Here is a 19,081-nt window from a genome sequence, read left to right as displayed (position 1 = left end):
CTGGCTGACAACGTTCAGACCCACAGGTGCAAAACACTACCGAACCACAAACCCACACCACCCCTCCCACAACTGCAAAACCTTTTTAAATTCTTCAAATTGGCCCTGGTAGCATATCAGGTAGCCTTTTATTTCCCCCACATAGTGGAGCATCATACCTAGGAGTGCTACAAATCGTAGAGCAGGGCTAATCTCCATCTTTCTGTCCTTTCCCCCAGAAATGCCACCTGCAGCCAAACACCTCCCGGAAGACCACTTGTCCATACTCCGTGGAGAAGGTCAAGCTCTCTTGGCCAAGGGATTAATAGAGAGGCTACTGGCATCACAGATCAGGTCTGGTTGTTGTTTCTGTTCTTTGTGATGCTAAAAAAGGACAGAGGCTTTCGCCCCATCCTTGATCTTCGCCCTCTGATTGTTCCACCGGATGGAAGTGTTCAAGATGCTTACCCTGGCTTAAGGTCTGCCTGCCCTGGATCCAGGAGACTGGATGGTGACACTCTACTTTCAGGACCCCTATTTTCATATTCCTGGCTTGTGGTACCACAAGACTTACCTACAGTTTTAGGTAAGCCACGATCACTTTAATTTCTCTGTGCTCCCCTTTGGTCTGAGCAGTGCACCTTTAATGTTCACAAAGGTATTGGTGTGGTTGCAGCCCATCTGGGAAGATTGGGTGGCTTCTAAAGCCGCCCTCCTCTCGGTCGTAAGCCACCTCCAGATGACAGCCGACCTGTTGACTTAGTTGTGTTTTTTCATAAGTGTGCTGATGTCACACCTGACTCCCTCCTTATGTAATTGCTATTGAAGCTTCTGGATCTAGTCTAGTGCCTGAGAGAAATGCACATGGTGACAAATCTGCAATTAGTCTCTACCAGAAAAGGTGTCACCGAATGCAAGTAACCTTTTCATTTGGAGATTGACGATCCTATGCGTGTTTTCAAAGTGAATTCATTAAGAGAACATCCCTGTTGCTGAGAAATGCAAAGCTTGATCTACCTTTTTCCTCAAGTAGTACTGCTTGGACACACTGTGGGTCAAGCTGAGCAACGACTTCCCCTATAATTACACATCTCACCTCTGCATCTTACCCTATGAGGTTAAGTGATATTTAGAAATGCCCATCCTGAGGACACGAAAAAGCATCACTAAATATGGGCATTTCTGAGACATTTGTAGAATAAATATCCCCCAGACTCTGGTCTGTTCCCTCACTCGGGAAATTGACCGGTTTTAAAAGGGCTGTCACTAATTATTGAAATATTCTCACGCTGGGAGCTGAATAAATAGTGATCAAGCGTTCCCAACAATCATTCAGATCAATCAGAGTTGTGTATTGTTTTCAGTGTAGCACCTTAAAAAGGTTTATTGAATAAAGTTATTTATTTAGTCATTTAATATCTCCTCAACATGCCACATTTTGGAGTATCATACATACAAGAGGTTGACTTCCAAGTCTGATTAAGAGCAAATAAGAGTTAAACTAAGGCATTGGATTGTTTGTGAGGGAATACTGTGGTACACTTAAACTTTGTGTTTTCTAATGTTGATTTTCAATATTTTCAATATTTTCTGCATTTCTTTCCACCAATAGTAAGAGACTCAAAATGTGACTATCCTGCAGCCTGTAATGCAGTAGAAACTCTATTAATCCACCGAGATTTGCTGAGGACCGCTGTATTTGATCAGATTATTGACATGCTAAGAGTGGAACAGGTCAGTTTGAAAGAGGATAATTTCACCTTGCTTGTGAGAGTGTTTATACTGCATTATTCCTCACTCTTTTTTGTGTGATTTATGTGCACATAGTATTGGGATTCATTTTTGTTTTAAAATAGGTTCCCATCCACAATCTCCACCTAGAACTTATATGTACCTTATAGAACACTGCTCATTTTTACTACTTGATTAAGGCATACATCTGGTAGTGATTGAACCTCTTCCACTAGTTGAGCAGCCTGAATATCAGCCCCAAAACGTCAAAGGGACACCATATTGAGGACAAAATAAAGATTGCAAAAAATATTGACCGGTAAGTCTAGATTTTGTGATAGAGAATTCTGGCTGCCGTATCCTCGCATTATGAATATTCCCCAGGTCAGACTGGATCAGAGAACGTTTCAGCAGAACCTCTGTCTGCCAGTAGGTTTTACCTTATGGCTCCGCATTAACATCGTTCTGCCCTGGAAGTGACATGCTGAGCCTCTATAGGCACCACTCCCAAACATTAATTTAAGCGCTTATCTTTCCACGCCACAAGATGTGGATCCAGAGCTACATCCCATCTCTTTGAGAGACTTAACTAAAAAATATATTTATAGTGTGCTAGGCACATGTCACCTACAAAAGCGACTGTGCTTAAGCCCAGTAAGGAGTATCGACAAACAAATGTATGTTACAGATCCAAATCAACTTTGCCAAATCAACTGTGACTGAGCATTGGTAAAAGTTCAATCCTGTTTGAGATCCAGAAGTTGCCGAAGTCGTTCCAGGGGTCGGTTATCCTCTCGATCTAAACATCGGGTAAGTTGAAGAGAAACACAAGAAATGTAAATAGGACTCAGTCCCTTCTTGTCGCTCACACTCCCCTGATAAGGAGTGGGACAATACAGTTCGATCTTGCTTCAAAAATCTTTCAACCTGAGAGCCAATCCTGCAACTTGTTCCAGCACGAACAGTTTCCGGGGCCTTCTGCCACTCCTAAGCTGATTGAAATGTTCCACAATGCAATACTCTGTTTGTGATGCTTGCCGACTCCCTCTTTCACACATGCAGGCGCAACGGAGCAGAGAGACTATCCACCTGGGTTACTGACCGTAGGTAGGCCCGCGGTGCTAAGTGGACCCTCCAATCCCATAATGGGGCTTCGTTTGGCTTCGGTTTCCAGCGCATTGACGCCAATGCTGACTCCAACAATGTCGGAAGACGAGACTCCAATTTTACTCACTGACATTCAATTGAAGTCGCGCCTGGCTGCCGTTGACGCTAGTTTTCTCCAAATCAACATCTATTGAGCCTGTCTTAACTTTTAACAAGGCCCTTACAAAAAGTTTGTTGGTGGCATCAGCCACACCTTGCTCTGGCCCCGTGACCAACCTGCAAATTGTATAACACCACTGCCCTGCTCCAGGAGACCATGCATTTTTGTCTCCGCACCCCTTACCTCTTTTGTTGAGGCAGGCATCTGTAAGCAAAACTAATCCCAACTCATTCCCAATAACTCTCCCTCTGTAGCTCGCTACACACACCCCCAATAGGGAGTCAAAATGGGTGGAGATATTCAGGAAGAGTGTTTTCTCATCCATCATCTTGGCGCTTGGGTCAGTAAATGCCAGTTGCCTGCTGGGGCACTACTCTCACACCCTTTGGGACTCTGTGGCTCAAATACTCCCAGGTGTCCCTAAACAATCTCTGACCGGTCCTCATCCAGGTCATACAGGACGGTCACGCTGCAACCAAGTTTGCAGTTCATTGTGGCTTGGACATCACCAGTTCCATTGTGTGGGCCATCTGTACCAGTGTCGCCATTCACCACCACGCTTGTATATGGTCCACTGGTTTTTCAGGTGAAGTCCAGTCATCCATCATCCGCATGCAGTACAATGGGACTCGCCTGTTTGGGGACAAGGTGGACTCCGTTCGCGAGCTGTTTAAGGAGACCAGGGCCACGGCATGCGCCCTGGGCTTATCTTATCTTAGGAAAAGCAATTCGTTTTTGGGTGGCTTACAACTTTAGACACATGGCTAATTTGCACAAAACTGACAATTTTTCACCTCCGTTTGATCTAAAAATCTTTTAATGCAGATAGGCCAATGTGAGAAATGTTATAGGGAGTGTCCAGAAAGTTACATTTCCTAATCAAACTCTGATATAGAAAATCTTGTCGAGGATAACCACTCTAAACCTCAACAACTTACTTGAAGAGAACAATTGTACTTAGGAAGTTCCAGCTATGGTTTGTTGTATTTTCATTCTATGGTGTTTGAGAAATCCCAAAATAGAAACTACAAAAATGTATAGGAGAGCTGCCAGTTAACAAAGGTCTTCTTGTTATTGCTCTGGCTGTGAGGAGTGGAAATTTCTACACATAACACTTTTTGGAGCTGAAAATCTTAGCTTCAGTCTGTTTACCCTGTTCTGAAAATATGTGGGGGATGCTAGAGACATTTTATTAATACCCTACTGAAAGGCTCGCCTAGATGTACCCAGGAGGTTTTCAAAATCCCCACAGTTGTCCAAAATATGTGAATTTGGCAATGGAGTCTGTAAATGTAGTATCAGATTAGCGGACCCTGTTGGCTCTTCCATGTACGGACAAAGAGTGGACTACCATATAAGAGCCTGGTCCAAGTCCCTCGTAATGCTCGCTTCTTCCTCATTCGATATTCTATTGTCCAAAGGGCTTACCTCACTCCTGCCAAAATTAACCATTACTTTAAGCACACCGATGCTGCTTGTCCTAGATGTCACCTACCCAACGCTGACCACCTTCATATGTTGTGGGCCTGTCTACTCCCCTCTATTTACTGTCAGGCAACACAGCCCAATTTTTCGCCTGCACATGTCGCACAGTGATGCACACATGGTAAGTATGTGCCTTGTTTTAAGAGACAAAAAATCACCTCCCATTTCCTTGATTTAGGCATGCTCGCAGCTAAACGCCTCATCACGAGACAGTGTAAGTCACCAGAACCTCCACCTCTGGTGTCCTTGAAGCAGTCGCTCCTGGTGTGGGCCCAGGCAGAAAGCGGTTCGAGGCATGTGGGCTGCTGACATTCATATTTGTGCATAGATCGCCGCCTAGTGTTGGGTCCGGATGATTGCACATTGTTGTCCTGGAAGAGTCTTCGAAGTATCACGAGATAGGTGGCTCCTCCCCTGGACTACAGTGCGCATGGGCATCGACTCCATCCTCCGATTGTTTTTTTCCGCCATTGGGTTCAGATGTTTTTGAATTCCCTCTTGTCGGAATCGATAAAAAACTTTCTTAAGACCAAAAGGTCTTTAGTCTAATACGTCGGTATAGTCTTGCGTTCAGTCTTAGTTCTTCCAGCTCGGTTCCGAGCCGGATTCCCTACACCAGCGTGCTTTCGACGCGGAAGGCCCAGTCGACGCTTCAGACCCTATCGACCGTCCATCATGGATCGTAGTCCATTTAAGAGATGTCCTGTCTGCAACTCGAAGTATCCCCACATCGACGTCCATCCGGTGTGCAACAAGTGTCTGTCGCCGGACCACGATGAAGCCAAGTGTATGGCTTGTTCACGCTTCAGGTCCAAGAAGACGCTTCAGCTTCGACGAGCTGCGCGCCAGGAGGCCCAGCATGCTGCACCGGCGCCTGTGGACATCTGCGATGCAGGGGATGTCGAGGACGAATCTATCCAGGAAAATAGTGAGTCAAACCCCGCGTCGGACGTCGACTAAGACTACGACGCGGATGCAGAGATGTTAGAGGCCGAAGAAGTCGTCGACGAGGTAGGAGACGACGACGGGGCCCTCGGGGCCATGGAGGATAGCTCGGACGAAGAGCTTCCTCAAACTGACTCTGGGGCCGTGCCAATTCATAAGGCTCAGGTCGAGGGATCGCCTTCAGGCCTTACCCAAGATCTTACCATGGGTTCTACGGCCCCGCCTTCGGGCTCGGCCACGGACATTGCTGTTGAGCCACACCCTGGCAAATCGAAACCTACGGTCTCGACACAAGAAACTGCGCAGGTGCCGTCCTCGAAACCGAAAGTGCGCATCGCGTTGGTCGGCTCCAAGGCCTCGGAGCCCTCGGCGCCGAAGGGTGCTGTCGAGCCGAAGGCTCAAGTCCAGGGCGTCGAGACGAAGTCTGCCGCGCCAAAGACTAAAGTCAAGGTGATCGAGTCGAGCGCGTCGGCGCCGAAGACGGTCGACACCGGCAAAGGCCACGGCGACTCGAAGAAAGCTCTCGGTGACCCGAAGAAGCGACTGGATGACCCGAAGGTTCTCGCGACTCCGCGTCAACAGGACAAGGTCAAGAGCAGCACACCCCGAGAGTAGACTTTAGGTGAGGCCTCGACGGATTCCGTCGAACCGGCGCGCCCATCCGCCGCGTTCACCAAGAAGGTGACGGACTCCCTGCAGCGCATCAGGGACAGGACCTTACCGGTCGGTCCGAAGGATCCTCCGCCTACGAAACCGGTGGAGGAGCCGCGAAAGGCGTCCACGATTATCCATTTTACGATGCCGCCGAAGACGGCGCCAAAGGCTTTCGCTCCTAAGGCGGTCGCCAGCGTTCCAGAGAAGGTCTCCTCGGCGCCTAAGTCGTCAGCGGTGGTCCCCAGCCCACAGCCTCGACGACCTTCAGTGGACGAGCATCAGGAACACTTAATTGATGCCGAAACGGGCAGGCTTTCCCTCCACAAGCGGAAAATCGCCCCGGAACGCCCAATGGAGTCCTACAAGATCCCTCTCAAGAAAAAGGACTCTGCTTTCACTCCCGTCTTGGTGGAACCACTCTCCCCACAGACTCATGATGTTTCGCCCACTTACTCTGATGTGGATGCTGGAGAGTGAGATGATGAGGACGAGTACAGTTATCCTGTCTATACAGACCCTGAGGATACCAACGAACCCTGGGCCGCTGGTGCTGACCCAGGCGATCCTCAAGCAGGACAAGACCCTCAACTATTTTCTGCAAAGACGTCTCCTACAGAAGACTCTGCAGCTTTCAATGCCCTCATTGAACGGGCAGCTAACAATCACAATGTCCAGCTCCATGCTGACCCTGTTGATGTCGACTTCCTTTTTGATACCTTCTCAGTCTCAGAAAGAACTGTTAAGACTCTGCCTTTGCTGAAAGGTGTTTTAAAACATGCTGGCGAGATCTTTAAAGAACCTACCAGGGCGAGGGTGATAAACCCTAGGATTGAGAAGAAATACAAGTCGGCGCCTACTGATCCTACCTACATCAAAGGACAGTTGCCTTTGGACTCCCTTCTCTTTTTGAATGCCCGGAAGAGGGCTAATTCTCAGACTACGGGTGATGCTCCTCCCCCAGACAAAGAATCCAAGGTCTTTGAGGCATCGGGGAAGAGGGTAGCAGCACAGGCAGCCAACATCTGGCGCATTTAAAATACACAAGCGCTTCTGGCGAGGTATGACCGGGCACACTATGACACACTGGAGACCCTGTTGCAGCACCTGCCTGATGAATACAAGGAGGCGGCTGAGATGCTGATTCAGGAAGGGAAGCTGATCTCTAATGCTTCGATTAAATGCGCTCTGTATGCAGCTGATACCGCAGTCAGGGCTGTCAACACTAGTGTTATGCTACGGCGACATGCCTGGCTGAGAATCTCTGGATTTAAGCCGGAAATCCAAACCACCATCCTTAATCAAACAGTGAATCCAGATCACCTGTTTGGCCCGGAGGTTGACACCACCCTAGAAAAAATTAAAAAGGACACGGAAACTGCTAAATCCATGGGTGCCTTACAGTCCCAGCAGTTTCGGGGTGGGTCTTTTTGTCGCTCAAGCACTAGAGGCGTTTCCAGAGGCCAGCTCTCCCAGTCCACGCAGTACTACAAGGGCAACACTCAGTCCACATACACCAACAAGAGTCGAGGTGGATATCGTGGTAACAGCGCCAAGGGCAGAGGTCGTGGAAACAACAACTCCAGATCCTCTGCCACAAACAAACAGTGACGCCTTGTCACTGCCCCCCGACCACACAACACCGGTCGGGGGGAGACTCCAGCAGTTCCTGCCAGTCTGGAAGTCCAACACCACAGACAGGTGGGTCAGAAAACTTGTACAATACGGTTATTGTCTGGAGTTAACGTCCACTCCACCCAAGACACCGTCCTATGTTGGCCGAGCATTTGCACTTATTGCAGCAGGAGGTCACCGTTATGCTGCAAAAAGGAGCAATAGAGCTCGTGCCTGTGCAGGAAAGAGGCACAGGGGTCTACTCCCTGTACTTCTTTTTTTTTTTATTTTTGGTAAACCTTTATTGTTGCAAGAATCAGTTACATACACAAGCCAATGGACCACTATGGTCGGCCATCAGGACACAGTAAGGCGAAGCGAGCAATGCAAGTCATAAACAGTACGAAAATACGCCCTCCAGGATCTACGATGCAACTCAGAAGAGCATGTCACCAAAGCGACTACAGGATAAACGAAGGTTTCTTTTTTAAAATAAGAAGAGCAGAATCTGATCCCGCACAATTAAGCCATCTCAATTCAAGGGTGTCACATAAAAACAGGATATTCACAGTCAGAGCCACCGCAGGCGGGGGAGAGGCACAAATGTAAATAATCAGGATATTCGAAAACCGAACAAGTCCCCCACCGATACAGTGACTACCCGCTGTATCGCAGTGCAGTAATAAGACGTCCACCCCTGACATTGAATCCGAAAAATGTACGGTGAGTTACCCCTAATCAGTATCCAAGGAAAGAAAAACAAAGGAATAAGATACAGAAAGCCAAGAATCACAAAGAGAAAACAGGCCATAGAAACTGAAAGAACAAAAATCCCATCCCCCATCCCCCCTCCCCCAACCCTGCATACGGCTACGGCCTACCCCCCGAGCAGCGTGCCTGTCGCCCATGTCTAAACCCGAAATATAGAAGAGAGACGAGTAAAAGAGAAAGAACATTATTCCACACAAGAATAAAGAAAAGGGTTAAAAGAATAAGACTAACTAGCGCCCCACGATAGGAGAAAGAAATCTCGGGGGGTCCCCAGTGCAGGTCCCCGGCCACCCCCCCCCCAAACACCGCCCCCCCAATCCCCCCTCCTCCCCCCCTCGGCCACCTGGCATCTCAATAATACCAAAAGAAGAACAGGACATCAAGGACACCATCTTAAACAGAACAGTAGTCCCCACTCAGCTCCCCAAGTTATCCGGCCAGACAGGAAACCCCCCCCCCCCCGCGCTACCACCAGAGAGACCAAGTCCCTAATGAGTCACGTAAGCACAGACAATCAAATTGGGAATCAGCCAGTTCGAGGAAGAGTCGGAAGTCTTGCAGTACCACAGAATAGTGCACACTTGAAAGCCATCCGCCATCTTGTAGTCGTCCATTGTCAGAGGAACAGGACATTACGCAAGAAGAATAGTATTCTCACAGTGTCTGAGTCCCACAGCACAACACAGGGCAAAAGACAGAGTCACCACTGATGGAGTACAAAGGGAAACCATGTGTCCATGAGGCCGGGCGACAAGGTAGCAGTCCACTGGAGACGAGCTGGAAATTCCCACACATTATCAGACATCTCTAAGCCATCGATAAAGCTGCCTCAGCTCTCCGCAGTAATATCTACACGGTCAAACATGTCGGGGGCCACATAAACAAAGTCTCCAAAAAACGTGAATGGCTCCGGGCCCACTCTCCATTGTAGAAGCACTGAAAGCAGTCCCGTGGCAAATAACATGTTGGGGGTATTCGATCTCCCCCCGCAGACTCCAGTGCACACATCCACCGCCGCAGCCGGGTCAGTCCCATAGAAGCATCGCCACCACAGGACGAGCGCCGCTCAGTCAAACACCAGAGCCGCCAACTCTCACCGCTATACATAGTTACAGCGCAAACATTACCTCCACTCTGCACCGGCGTGTGAGCGCCATCCCCTCTGCTCCGCTGACGGTATCACACAAGCCCCTTCAATCAAGAAGAGCGTAGCAAGCACTTCGTGTAGCAACCGGAGCCAGTCAGCTAGGGCGCGGATATAATGCTGTCGCGCTGATCAATCAAAGTTCCAGTGTGGAGGCAAATGGCGAAATTCGGGTCTACACCGCCATCCAGGTGCAATCGGAGGGAGGGAGAGTGATGAGGTGGTCCTCGTCTTCCGGGCGACAGAAAATGAGCGCTGGAAACACAGTCGCAAAGGTGAACTGACCTTCCGTGGCGGCCGACCGGCAACTTCCGGGTCCTTGTGGCCGTTGTTGTTGCGTTCCAGAGCGGCCGCTGCATTACTCGGGGTCCCGGCTGCAAATCACATGTAGGCCACTGCCTACGGGGGTCCGTTTCTCCGGCTACGGGGCTCAGAAATCCCACGGAGTTGGACGCAGCTGCGCCCCACACCTTCCGACAAGCTGTAGTACCGGAGCCGAGCAGGAAAGCAAGGTAGTTCAGGCGGCGGGAGAGGAAGGTCGACGGAGCCGGGAGCCCGGGCGACCATCATGGCCGCCGGCCTGGCTCCGCCACTCCCTGTACTTCTTAATACCAAAAAAGGACGGGTCCCTCAGGCCCATCCTGGACCTCAGGCCACTCAACCACTACATCCTGTCGGAGCACTTCCATATGCTGACCTTGCAGCAAGTGCTCCCGTTGCTCAGTCAGGGGGATTTTCTCGCAACTTTAGACCTAAAGGATGCGTACTTTCACATTCCACTGCACCCTTCACACAGGAAGTACCTCCGGTTCACCATACAAAACCAGCACTACCAGTTCAAGATTTTGCCTTTCGGTGTCACCACGGCACCCAGGGTGTTCACAAAGTGCCTGGCGACAGTGGCGGCGCACCTCAGGAGACGGAACATCCATGTCTACCCTTATCTGGATGACTGGCTCATCCAGGCAAAGTCAGCCCAGCAGTGTGCCGCACACATGTCCCACACGTTTCACCTCCTGCACGATCTGGGATTCTCACTGAATTACCTAAAATCCCACCTCATACCCGCCCACATACGGCAGTATCTGGGTGCGACCATAAACACTCTGGCAGCCACAGCACAGCCAAATTCAGTGAGGGTCAGCAGCATTCAATCGCTGATACAGAAGTTCAGACCTCAACACTCGCTTCCAGCAAGAGTGTTCATGCAGTTGATAGGCATGATGGCCTCCTGCATCTCCATAGTCCCGCACGCGAGACTACATATGCGCCCACTTCAGGAGTGCTTAGCACGTCAGTGGACTCAGGCTCACGGGCAGTTGAAAGACCTAGTGTTGGTGAGCGGTCGGGCATACAACTCTCTGCATTGGTGGAATCCACGAAACCTTTGCAAGGGACGCCGGTTCCAAGAGCCTGTGCCGCAGATCATCCTGACAACGGACGCCTCTCTCCAAGGATAGGGAGCTCATGTACTCCATTACACTGTGCAGGGACTATGGACGTAACAGCAACGGAAGATGCACATCAATGTTCTGGAACTGATGGTGATCTTCATGGCACTAAAAGCCTTCAAAGTACATCTGTGCAACAAGGTCGTGTTGATCCGGACGGACAACATGACGGCCATGTACTACATTCAAAAGCAGGGAGGAACACACTCTCCGCAGCTGTCTCATCTGGCTCAGAGCATGTGGAAGTGGGCCATTCAGAGGAACATCTTCCTCATGGCGGAACACCTCCCGGGCAAGGACAATCAGATGGCGGACCTGCTCAGCAGGTACAGCCACCAAATGCACGAGTGGGAGATACATCCATCAGTACTCCAACCGTACTTCCAAAGGTGGGGTCATCCGGAGATAGACCTGTTCGCCACAAGGCAGAACGCAAAATGCCAAAGCTTCGCCGCCATGTTCCCACACCCACACCCACAGTCGCAGGGCAATGCGATATGGATGAACTGGTCAGGCAAATTTGCGTACGTTTCCCCCAGCACCTCTGATACCGCTGGTGGCACGCAAGCTCAGGCAGCACTCGATGACTCTCATCCTGGTTGCTCCAACGTGGGCTCGCCAGCCATGATACACCACGTTTCTGGAACTGTCCGTGGTACCGCATCAAAGGCTACGCCTCACACCCAGCCTTCTGACGCAGAGCCATGGCGACATTCGGCATCCAGATCCGCAACAGCTCAACCTGGCGATCTGGCTCCTGAGGTCTTAGAGTTTGGCTACCTACACTTGCCTCCTGACTGTATGGACATCATCCGGGAGGCAAGGAAGCCCACCACAAGAGCATGCTATGCGGCAAAGTGGAAGCGGTTTGTCATTTATTGTGCAGACCACAACATTAACCCGCTAGAAGCATCTATTCAGAACATCATTTGTTATCTTTTCCATTTGTACAAATGTAATCTGGCCTATGCTTCCATTCGCATACATCTATCCGCAATGGCCGCTTATCTCCAGAACAGGCAGCACCTCTCACTTTTCAGAGTGCCTGCCATTAAGGCCTTTCTAGAAAGACTCAAACGAGTCATTCCTCCGCGGACTCCACCAGCTCCGGAGTGGAACCTCAATGTGGTCCTCACCCGGCTGATGGGTCCTCCCTTTGAACCACTGCATTCCTGCGAGATTCAATTCTTGACGTGGAAAGTAGCTTTCCTTATAGCGATTACATCACTGCGACGAGTTAGTGAGCTACAAGCACTAACTATTCAAGAGCCATTTATTCAAATTCATTCTAACAGGGTGGTGCTTCGCACTAACCCTAAATTCCTTCCTAAGGTGATGTCTCAATTCCATATTAACCAAACTATTGAATTGCCTGTTTTCTTCCAAAATCCTGAGTCATTGGCGGAGAGAATGCTCCACACCCTTGACGTCAAGAGGGCCCTGATGAATTACATCGATAGGACCAAGGATTCGAGGAAAACTAAACAACTCTTTGTTGCCTTTGCGCCACAACACAAAGGTAACCCCATTTCCAAGGCTGGTATAGCTAGGTGGATCGTTAAATGTATTCAGATCTGCTATCTGAAAGCCAAGCGTACTCTCACCATTCCACCAAGGGCCCACACCACCAGAAAGTTGGGGGCCTCCATAGCTTTCCTTGGAAATATTCCTTTGGAAGACATATGTAGAGCAGCCACATGGTCTACCACACACACATTTACAAAGCATTATTGTGTTGATGTGCACTCCAAACAGCAGGCAGCTGTAGGGCAGGCTGTTCTAAAAACACTTTTCCAAACTGCTGCAGGCTGGCACGGGCGGCCGCCGTTAATGGAGGGACTGCTATGTATTCTATGCACAGATATGAATTCAGCAGCCCACATGCCTCGAACCGAATATGCTACTTACCAGTATGCATCTGTTCTTGGCATGTAGGGCTGCTGACATTCATATCGCCCGCCCTCCTCCCCGGCGCCTGTAGCAGCTGCAGAATTCACATATACTTCTGGCATGGTCATCATTCACTTAGTTTCACTCCATCTTGGCCACAATGGCTTAAAACAATCTGAGGATGGAGTCGATGCCCATGCGCACTGTAGTCCAGGGGAGGAGCCACCTATCTCGTGATACTTCGAAGGCTCTTCCAGGACAACAATGTGCAATCATCCGGACCCAACACTAGGCGGCGATCTATGCACAGATATGAATGTCAGCAGCCCTACATGCCAAGAACAGATGCATACTGGTAAGTAGCATATTCGTTTCGTTACACATACAGGATCATTTAGGGTTTCATAAATTCTTGACGTGGAAAGTAGCTTTCCTTATAGCGATTACATCACTGCGACGAGTTAGTGAGCTACAAGCACTAACTATTCAAGAGCCATTTATTCAAATTCATTCTAACAGGGTGGTGCTTCGCACTAACCCTAAATTCCTTCCTAAGGTGATGTCTCAATTCCATATTAACCAAACTATTGAATTGCCTGTTTTCTTCCAAAATCCTGAGTCATTGGCGGAGAGAATGCTCCACACCCTTGACGTCAAGAGGGCCCTGATGAATTACATCGATAGGACCAAGGATTCGAGGAAAACTAAACAACTCTTTGTTGCCTTTGCGCCACAACACAAAGGTAACCCCATTTCCAAGGCTGGTATAGCTAGGTGGATCGTTAAATGTATTCAGATCTGCTATCTGAAAGCCAAGCGTACTCTCACCATTCCACCAAGGGCCCACACCACCAGAAAGTTGGGGGCCTCCATAGCTTTCCTTGGAAATATTCCTTTGGAAGACATATGTAGAGCAGCCACATGGTCTACCACACACACATTTACAAAGCATTATTGTGTTGATGTGCACTCCAAACAGCAGGCAGCTGTAGGGCAGGCTGTTCTAAAAACACTTTTCCAAACTGCTGCAGGCTGGCACGGGCGGCCGCCGTTAATGGAGGGACTGCTATGTATTCTATGCACAGATATGAATTCAGCAGCCCACATGCCTCGAACCGAATATGCTACTTACCAGTATGCATCTGTTCTTGGCATGTAGGGCTGCTGACATTCATATCGCCCGCCCTCCTCCCCGGCGCCTGTAGCAGCTGCAGAATTCACATATACTTCTGGCATGGTCATCATTCACTTAGTTTCACTCCATCTTGGCCACAATGGCTTAAAACAATCTGAGGATGGAGTCGATGCCCATGCGCACTGTAGTCCAGGGGAGGAGCCACCTATCTCGTGATACTTCGAAGGCTCTTCCAGGACAACAATGTGCAATCATCCGGACCCAACACTAGGCGGCGATCTATGCACAGATATGAATGTCAGCAGCCCTACATGCCAAGAACAGATGCATACTGGTAAGTAGCATATTCGTTTCGTTACACATACAGGATCATTTAGGGTTTCATAAATTCCCTACAGCTGCTGTGACACCATACTGCAGGATTTTCAAACCGACCCACACACAGATCCAGATTCCCCAGAGGCCCCTGCGGGAGAGGATGAGGCAGTTGTGGAGACCTGACAACTTAGTCCACATCAAACACACGAGGCATTGATGGATACTTAAATGCTCACCCCACACCTCAATTAAGGTTTGCTGGGTCGATTGTTGAAAACAAAGGTACTATTGACTACATCTGTGATTAGTTAGAGTGTGGGAGGGCTGTGAGGTTTAGTTTGAAAAATGTATTTTCCCCCTTTGCTGTTGATTTTGTAACTGATTTGTACCTTTGTCAATATCACATGGCCTGTACCATACAATTGGCCCCACATGAATAGTCAATCGTGATGACTATGCGCTGAGGTGTATGTGCACAAAATTCTCTGTGTATTACCAGGTGCCTGTTTAACTGTTACATGTGACAATTTAGTGTACCAGACACTCCATAGCATAATAATGCTGGCCAACATTTTACATGCTGTACCCCTGTCGGAATTGCACTGTATTTTGTCCTGCTTTGTCAACCCCCTTACTCTTGTTTAAAATTCAATAGGAGAGTTTCAAACAAAGATTAGCGGACCCAGTTACACTTGGTGCAATATGGACCTGTTTCAAAAGCAGTACCACAATTTACAAGTACAAACTGCAAACAGGGTAGAGCGGAAGGACATGTCCCGCCATCAGTAAAACAATATAGAGTTGACAGTGGACCTGCCCCGTGGGGCTTTTGGCCAAGATTGCTAGGTGCAGAATGTGATCAAATACGGTGCTTTGTGTACAGTACTCAAGATTACAGGGAATGTGCTAATTTATCACAGGGCATAAAATGGACAAAGTATAGCATTGCTAAAATAAAGCCATCTGACTTGTCAGTCAGTATATTACATAACCTTGAAAGGTAAAAATTATTTTCATTTATATCTAGTACTTATTAAACAAAGCAATCTCTCTAACTAGGGTATGTTGGTGCTAAGATTCCAAGACTAGATATTCAAGACCGAGAGATAATACAACATGCACAATTGAAGGATTTAGAGCAGGGAAATAACCAGGGTTTAATCAAGTTCCAAAATCTCAACAAGTTAGATTCAGACAATATGTTCAGTAGTAAGGAACACTATCTGAAAGTGGCTGCAGCCGAAAAAAACTGCTACCTAGGGTTTTCAAATGACCAGTAGAATAACATTCAAATCTTTTCTGAAGAAGCAATCGATCAGGCATGTTGACTGCCTTGTGCAGTGGACATAGAGACTTTAAATAAATTCATTTCCTCAGAGTTTGCCAGTGCAAAGAGGCCAAAACAAGTGTAATGTGATTCTGTGAAGCCCTTAGGCCAGTCAAGCAGCATATTTCTGAACGAGTGGCAGTATTTGAATCATAAAGGCTGGCAAATCGAGATTAATTTACTGCAATAATACACTGTTGTTGACTCTTTGAATTTGCACTTTCTCTGATGAGGAAAAGACATAGAAATCGTGTCTTGTGTGTGCAGTTAGTAAAGACATTTTTCTGAAACGGTTGAAACTTGATTAACTAAGGTTAAGGAAGAACATATTTTTACACCTAGATTTCTCACCACTCTTGCAGGAGTGGGCAGAGGGCCCAAAATGTGCTGCCATAAAGATTGTTTGTAGAATTCAGAGGATTTGGTGCAACAGAGAGGAAGTAGACTTGCTACGTTCTGCAGATCTCTCGAATTCTCACAATAATTTGAGTATCATCTAGGTAAAGGGAGAGGTTCAAACCAAATGATTGAATTAGATCGGTTAGGGGGATCCTATATAGATTAAGTAGTAGCAGTGACAGGACAGACCTCTGAAAGAGACATTATCTGCAGGTTCGTGCAGAAGATTGAAAAGGTGATAAAGATGTCTGAGAAGATCTCTTCTTCTGACAATCTACAGTTCATAATACGGCCAGATCTTTGATTCCTAAGTCAGACAGTCTAGTCAAGAATGACTTGCAGTATCATATGCCGCTGTAAGACTTAAAAGAATCTGGGTAGTATGAGTGTTTGCATCGCCAGAGCGTTGTAAGTTGTCAAGAACTGACACCTGTGTGGCCTCCTTCCTATGACCTGAATGAAATACCATCTGTGCTGGATGTAAAAGGCCATTGTGTTCCACAAAATTAAACAATTGCTGAAAACACATTATCTCTAATAGTTAAGCTAAAAAAGACAATTGTGTTGAGATAGCAAGACCTACACGGCTGCACACGTTCATGGGGTACAACATGGTGTGGCTGGACACATGGAGGCATATGCACCCAGCTACATAAGGCTACACGTACTACTCGGCGGTCCATGACTCGTTCTCCAGGCTTGATTACGTGTTTATACCAACCTCCTACTATTTTTTAATCACAGCAACAGATTTCTTACCTAGAGGTCTGTCTAATCATTCTCCAGTGGCCCTAACGCTCTGCCTGGCAGTGCCGCGCCTCCCCCCCCCCCCTTTCGATGGTGCTTGTCGCCGTGACATCTCCAAGACCCACAGTGCACGACTCATTTACATCAGGCCCTCACAGCATATTTCGCTGAGTGCTCAGGCATGGTGGATTCTCGGGCCATGCTCTGGGATGCGATGAAGCCCACCATGAGGGGAGTGGACATCGCATACTGTGCCGCACGATGGAAAAAGAACCGGGAGGCCTTGAGTCAGCCGAGGCCCAGATTTTGCTACTAGAATACAAATGTTGAGACTAGCACGGTGGGTCACACCGCCGCCAATTGCTCCTTCTCCAACAAACCTATGCGAACACCCTTCGCAATGAGGCTTGGCTGGCATCCCGCAGCAAAATTTATCAATGGGGTGACAAATCAAGTTTGCTTCTACATCCCTTGTGCCAGCAAGCTTTCAGCCCAGTGAGCATACCGTGTATCCCTGACTGGGATGGCCAGACACCTACCGACCCTGCTCAAATTGCTGCTAGTTTTGCAATGTACAATACGGAGCTCTATGCTCGCAGGGACGCCCTCCCGGAACCTCCAGTCCAGCAATACCTTGATTTGCCTCCCAAAGCCATTTCGGACAGCGCAAGATGCGACTTAGATGTCCCGCTGACAGTTGACGAGTTGGGCGCTGTCTTGTTCGACTTGCGATCCTGAAAATCACCAGGGGCAATTTTTTTTTAATTGTTTCAGACTCCATTCCTTCCCTATTACTTGGAAGCGATACATAGAGCCCTTGACGAGGGGAAACTGGAATAGCGGTTTTCCCCAAGCCCGGCAGGCCCCTGGATAAGCACTTCTCATATCACCCTATCTCACAGTTAAACATCAAGGCAAAATTACTGGCCAAAGCGCTAGCCAATCTTATCCTCCCCTATATGTCCAAACTGGTTCACCCAGATCAGGCCGACTTTATGCCCCAGTGGGATACCAATCGTAACATCAGGTGTGTACATAATGCGGTTGCGGCCATCGATCGCCTTCAGGGCCCAGTGGCCCTGCTTTTAGCTGATATTGACAGAATGTTCGACTCTCTGGGATGGCTTTACTTGTTTGATCTATTACAACATATACATTTCGGACCTTTTCTTATTTCCTATATCAAACATCTTTACACTGACTTTTCGGCCTCGGTCTTAATCGCTGGAGCTGTGTCCAATCCCTTCCCTATAGGACGCGGTACTCGACAAGGCTGCCCCCTCTCCCCATATTTATTTGCCTTAGCTATGGAACCATTAGCCGCTTGGTATTGACGCACAGGTTACGGGCTTTGAGTGGCCGGGAAGGTTTGCGGACCGGATTGCTCTCTATGCGGACGTCCTGTTTTTTCTTATGGATCCCCACCGATCAGGGCCGCGTATTCTCCGCATCATGCAGATCTTCGGTCAACACACTGACTTGTATATGAATGCCAAGAATTCTGTACTTTGGCCCGTGCTTGGGGGTTCGGCTATGGGCACCTGGACGGCGGAGGTGACGGTGGCTACGACCGGTTTGAAATATCTTCTTTATATATTTCGGAAGCACAATCTATATCATGGGATAAAAATATCACCCCAATTTCGATGGGCACGCAAGCAGAGATGGAGGCGTGGTCGCGTATGCCCCTCTCTATACCGGGCAGGTCCGCAATATTTAAAATGGTGTCCCTCCCTCGTCTCCTATACCAACTACAGAATCACCCCTTTCCGATAGCACCTTCTTGGTTCCGACAGCTAAACTCCAGGCTGAGCCGCTTTTTGTGGCGTGACCAGACCACTAGGGTGTCCCTCAGAACGTGCTTCCAGTCAACCTTTTGGTGGGGGTATAGTGACTCCAGATCTCCAATCGTATCACGCAGCATCCCACCTTTTGGTTTTGAATGATTGGTGGTACAGTATTAGTAACGGCCCGGCATATCGAGTGGAGAAATGGCTGATAGGTGATATGTTGCCACATAGACTGCTCTATGCGCCGCGAGAGAAGCAGCGTAAGCTGCCGCCAGCTACTCGGGTTGTCTTTGGCATGTGAAGGGACTCACTGCGTCGGTGGGATGGTTGCAGCAGTTGACGAGGGAGACCCCACTCTGGCAGAGCGGCCTTATACCACAAGTGACTACATTAGCAGGATTTAAACAATGGGACGTCATTGGTCTAGCCATGTTGGG

General features: G+C 48.5%; 1 protein-coding gene across 2 annotated transcripts in view; it reads left to right on the top strand.

Annotated features, from left to right (window-relative positions):
* The window catches only part of ALDH18A1 (aldehyde dehydrogenase 18 family member A1), a 508,980-nt gene that overhangs the window by 443,976 nt on the left and 45,923 nt on the right, over nucleotides 1-19,081 (top strand). For both annotated transcript variants that reach the window (XM_086922580.1, XM_086922579.1), the window contains exon 15: nucleotides 1,592-1,713. In XM_086922580.1, the coding sequence (XP_086778706.1) occupies nucleotides 1,592-1,713 (122 nt within the window). The remainder of the gene's footprint in view (nucleotides 1-1,591; nucleotides 1,714-19,081) is intronic.

The sequence above is a fragment of the Lissotriton vulgaris genome, chromosome 5 (genome assembly GCF_964263255.1).
Source record: "Lissotriton vulgaris chromosome 5, aLisVul1.2, whole genome shotgun sequence".
NCBI classification, from domain to species: Eukaryota; Metazoa; Chordata; class Amphibia; order Caudata; family Salamandridae; genus Lissotriton; species Lissotriton vulgaris.
The sequence above is the reverse complement of the archived record's forward strand: the minus strand, read 5'-3'. Positions and strand labels throughout refer to the sequence as shown.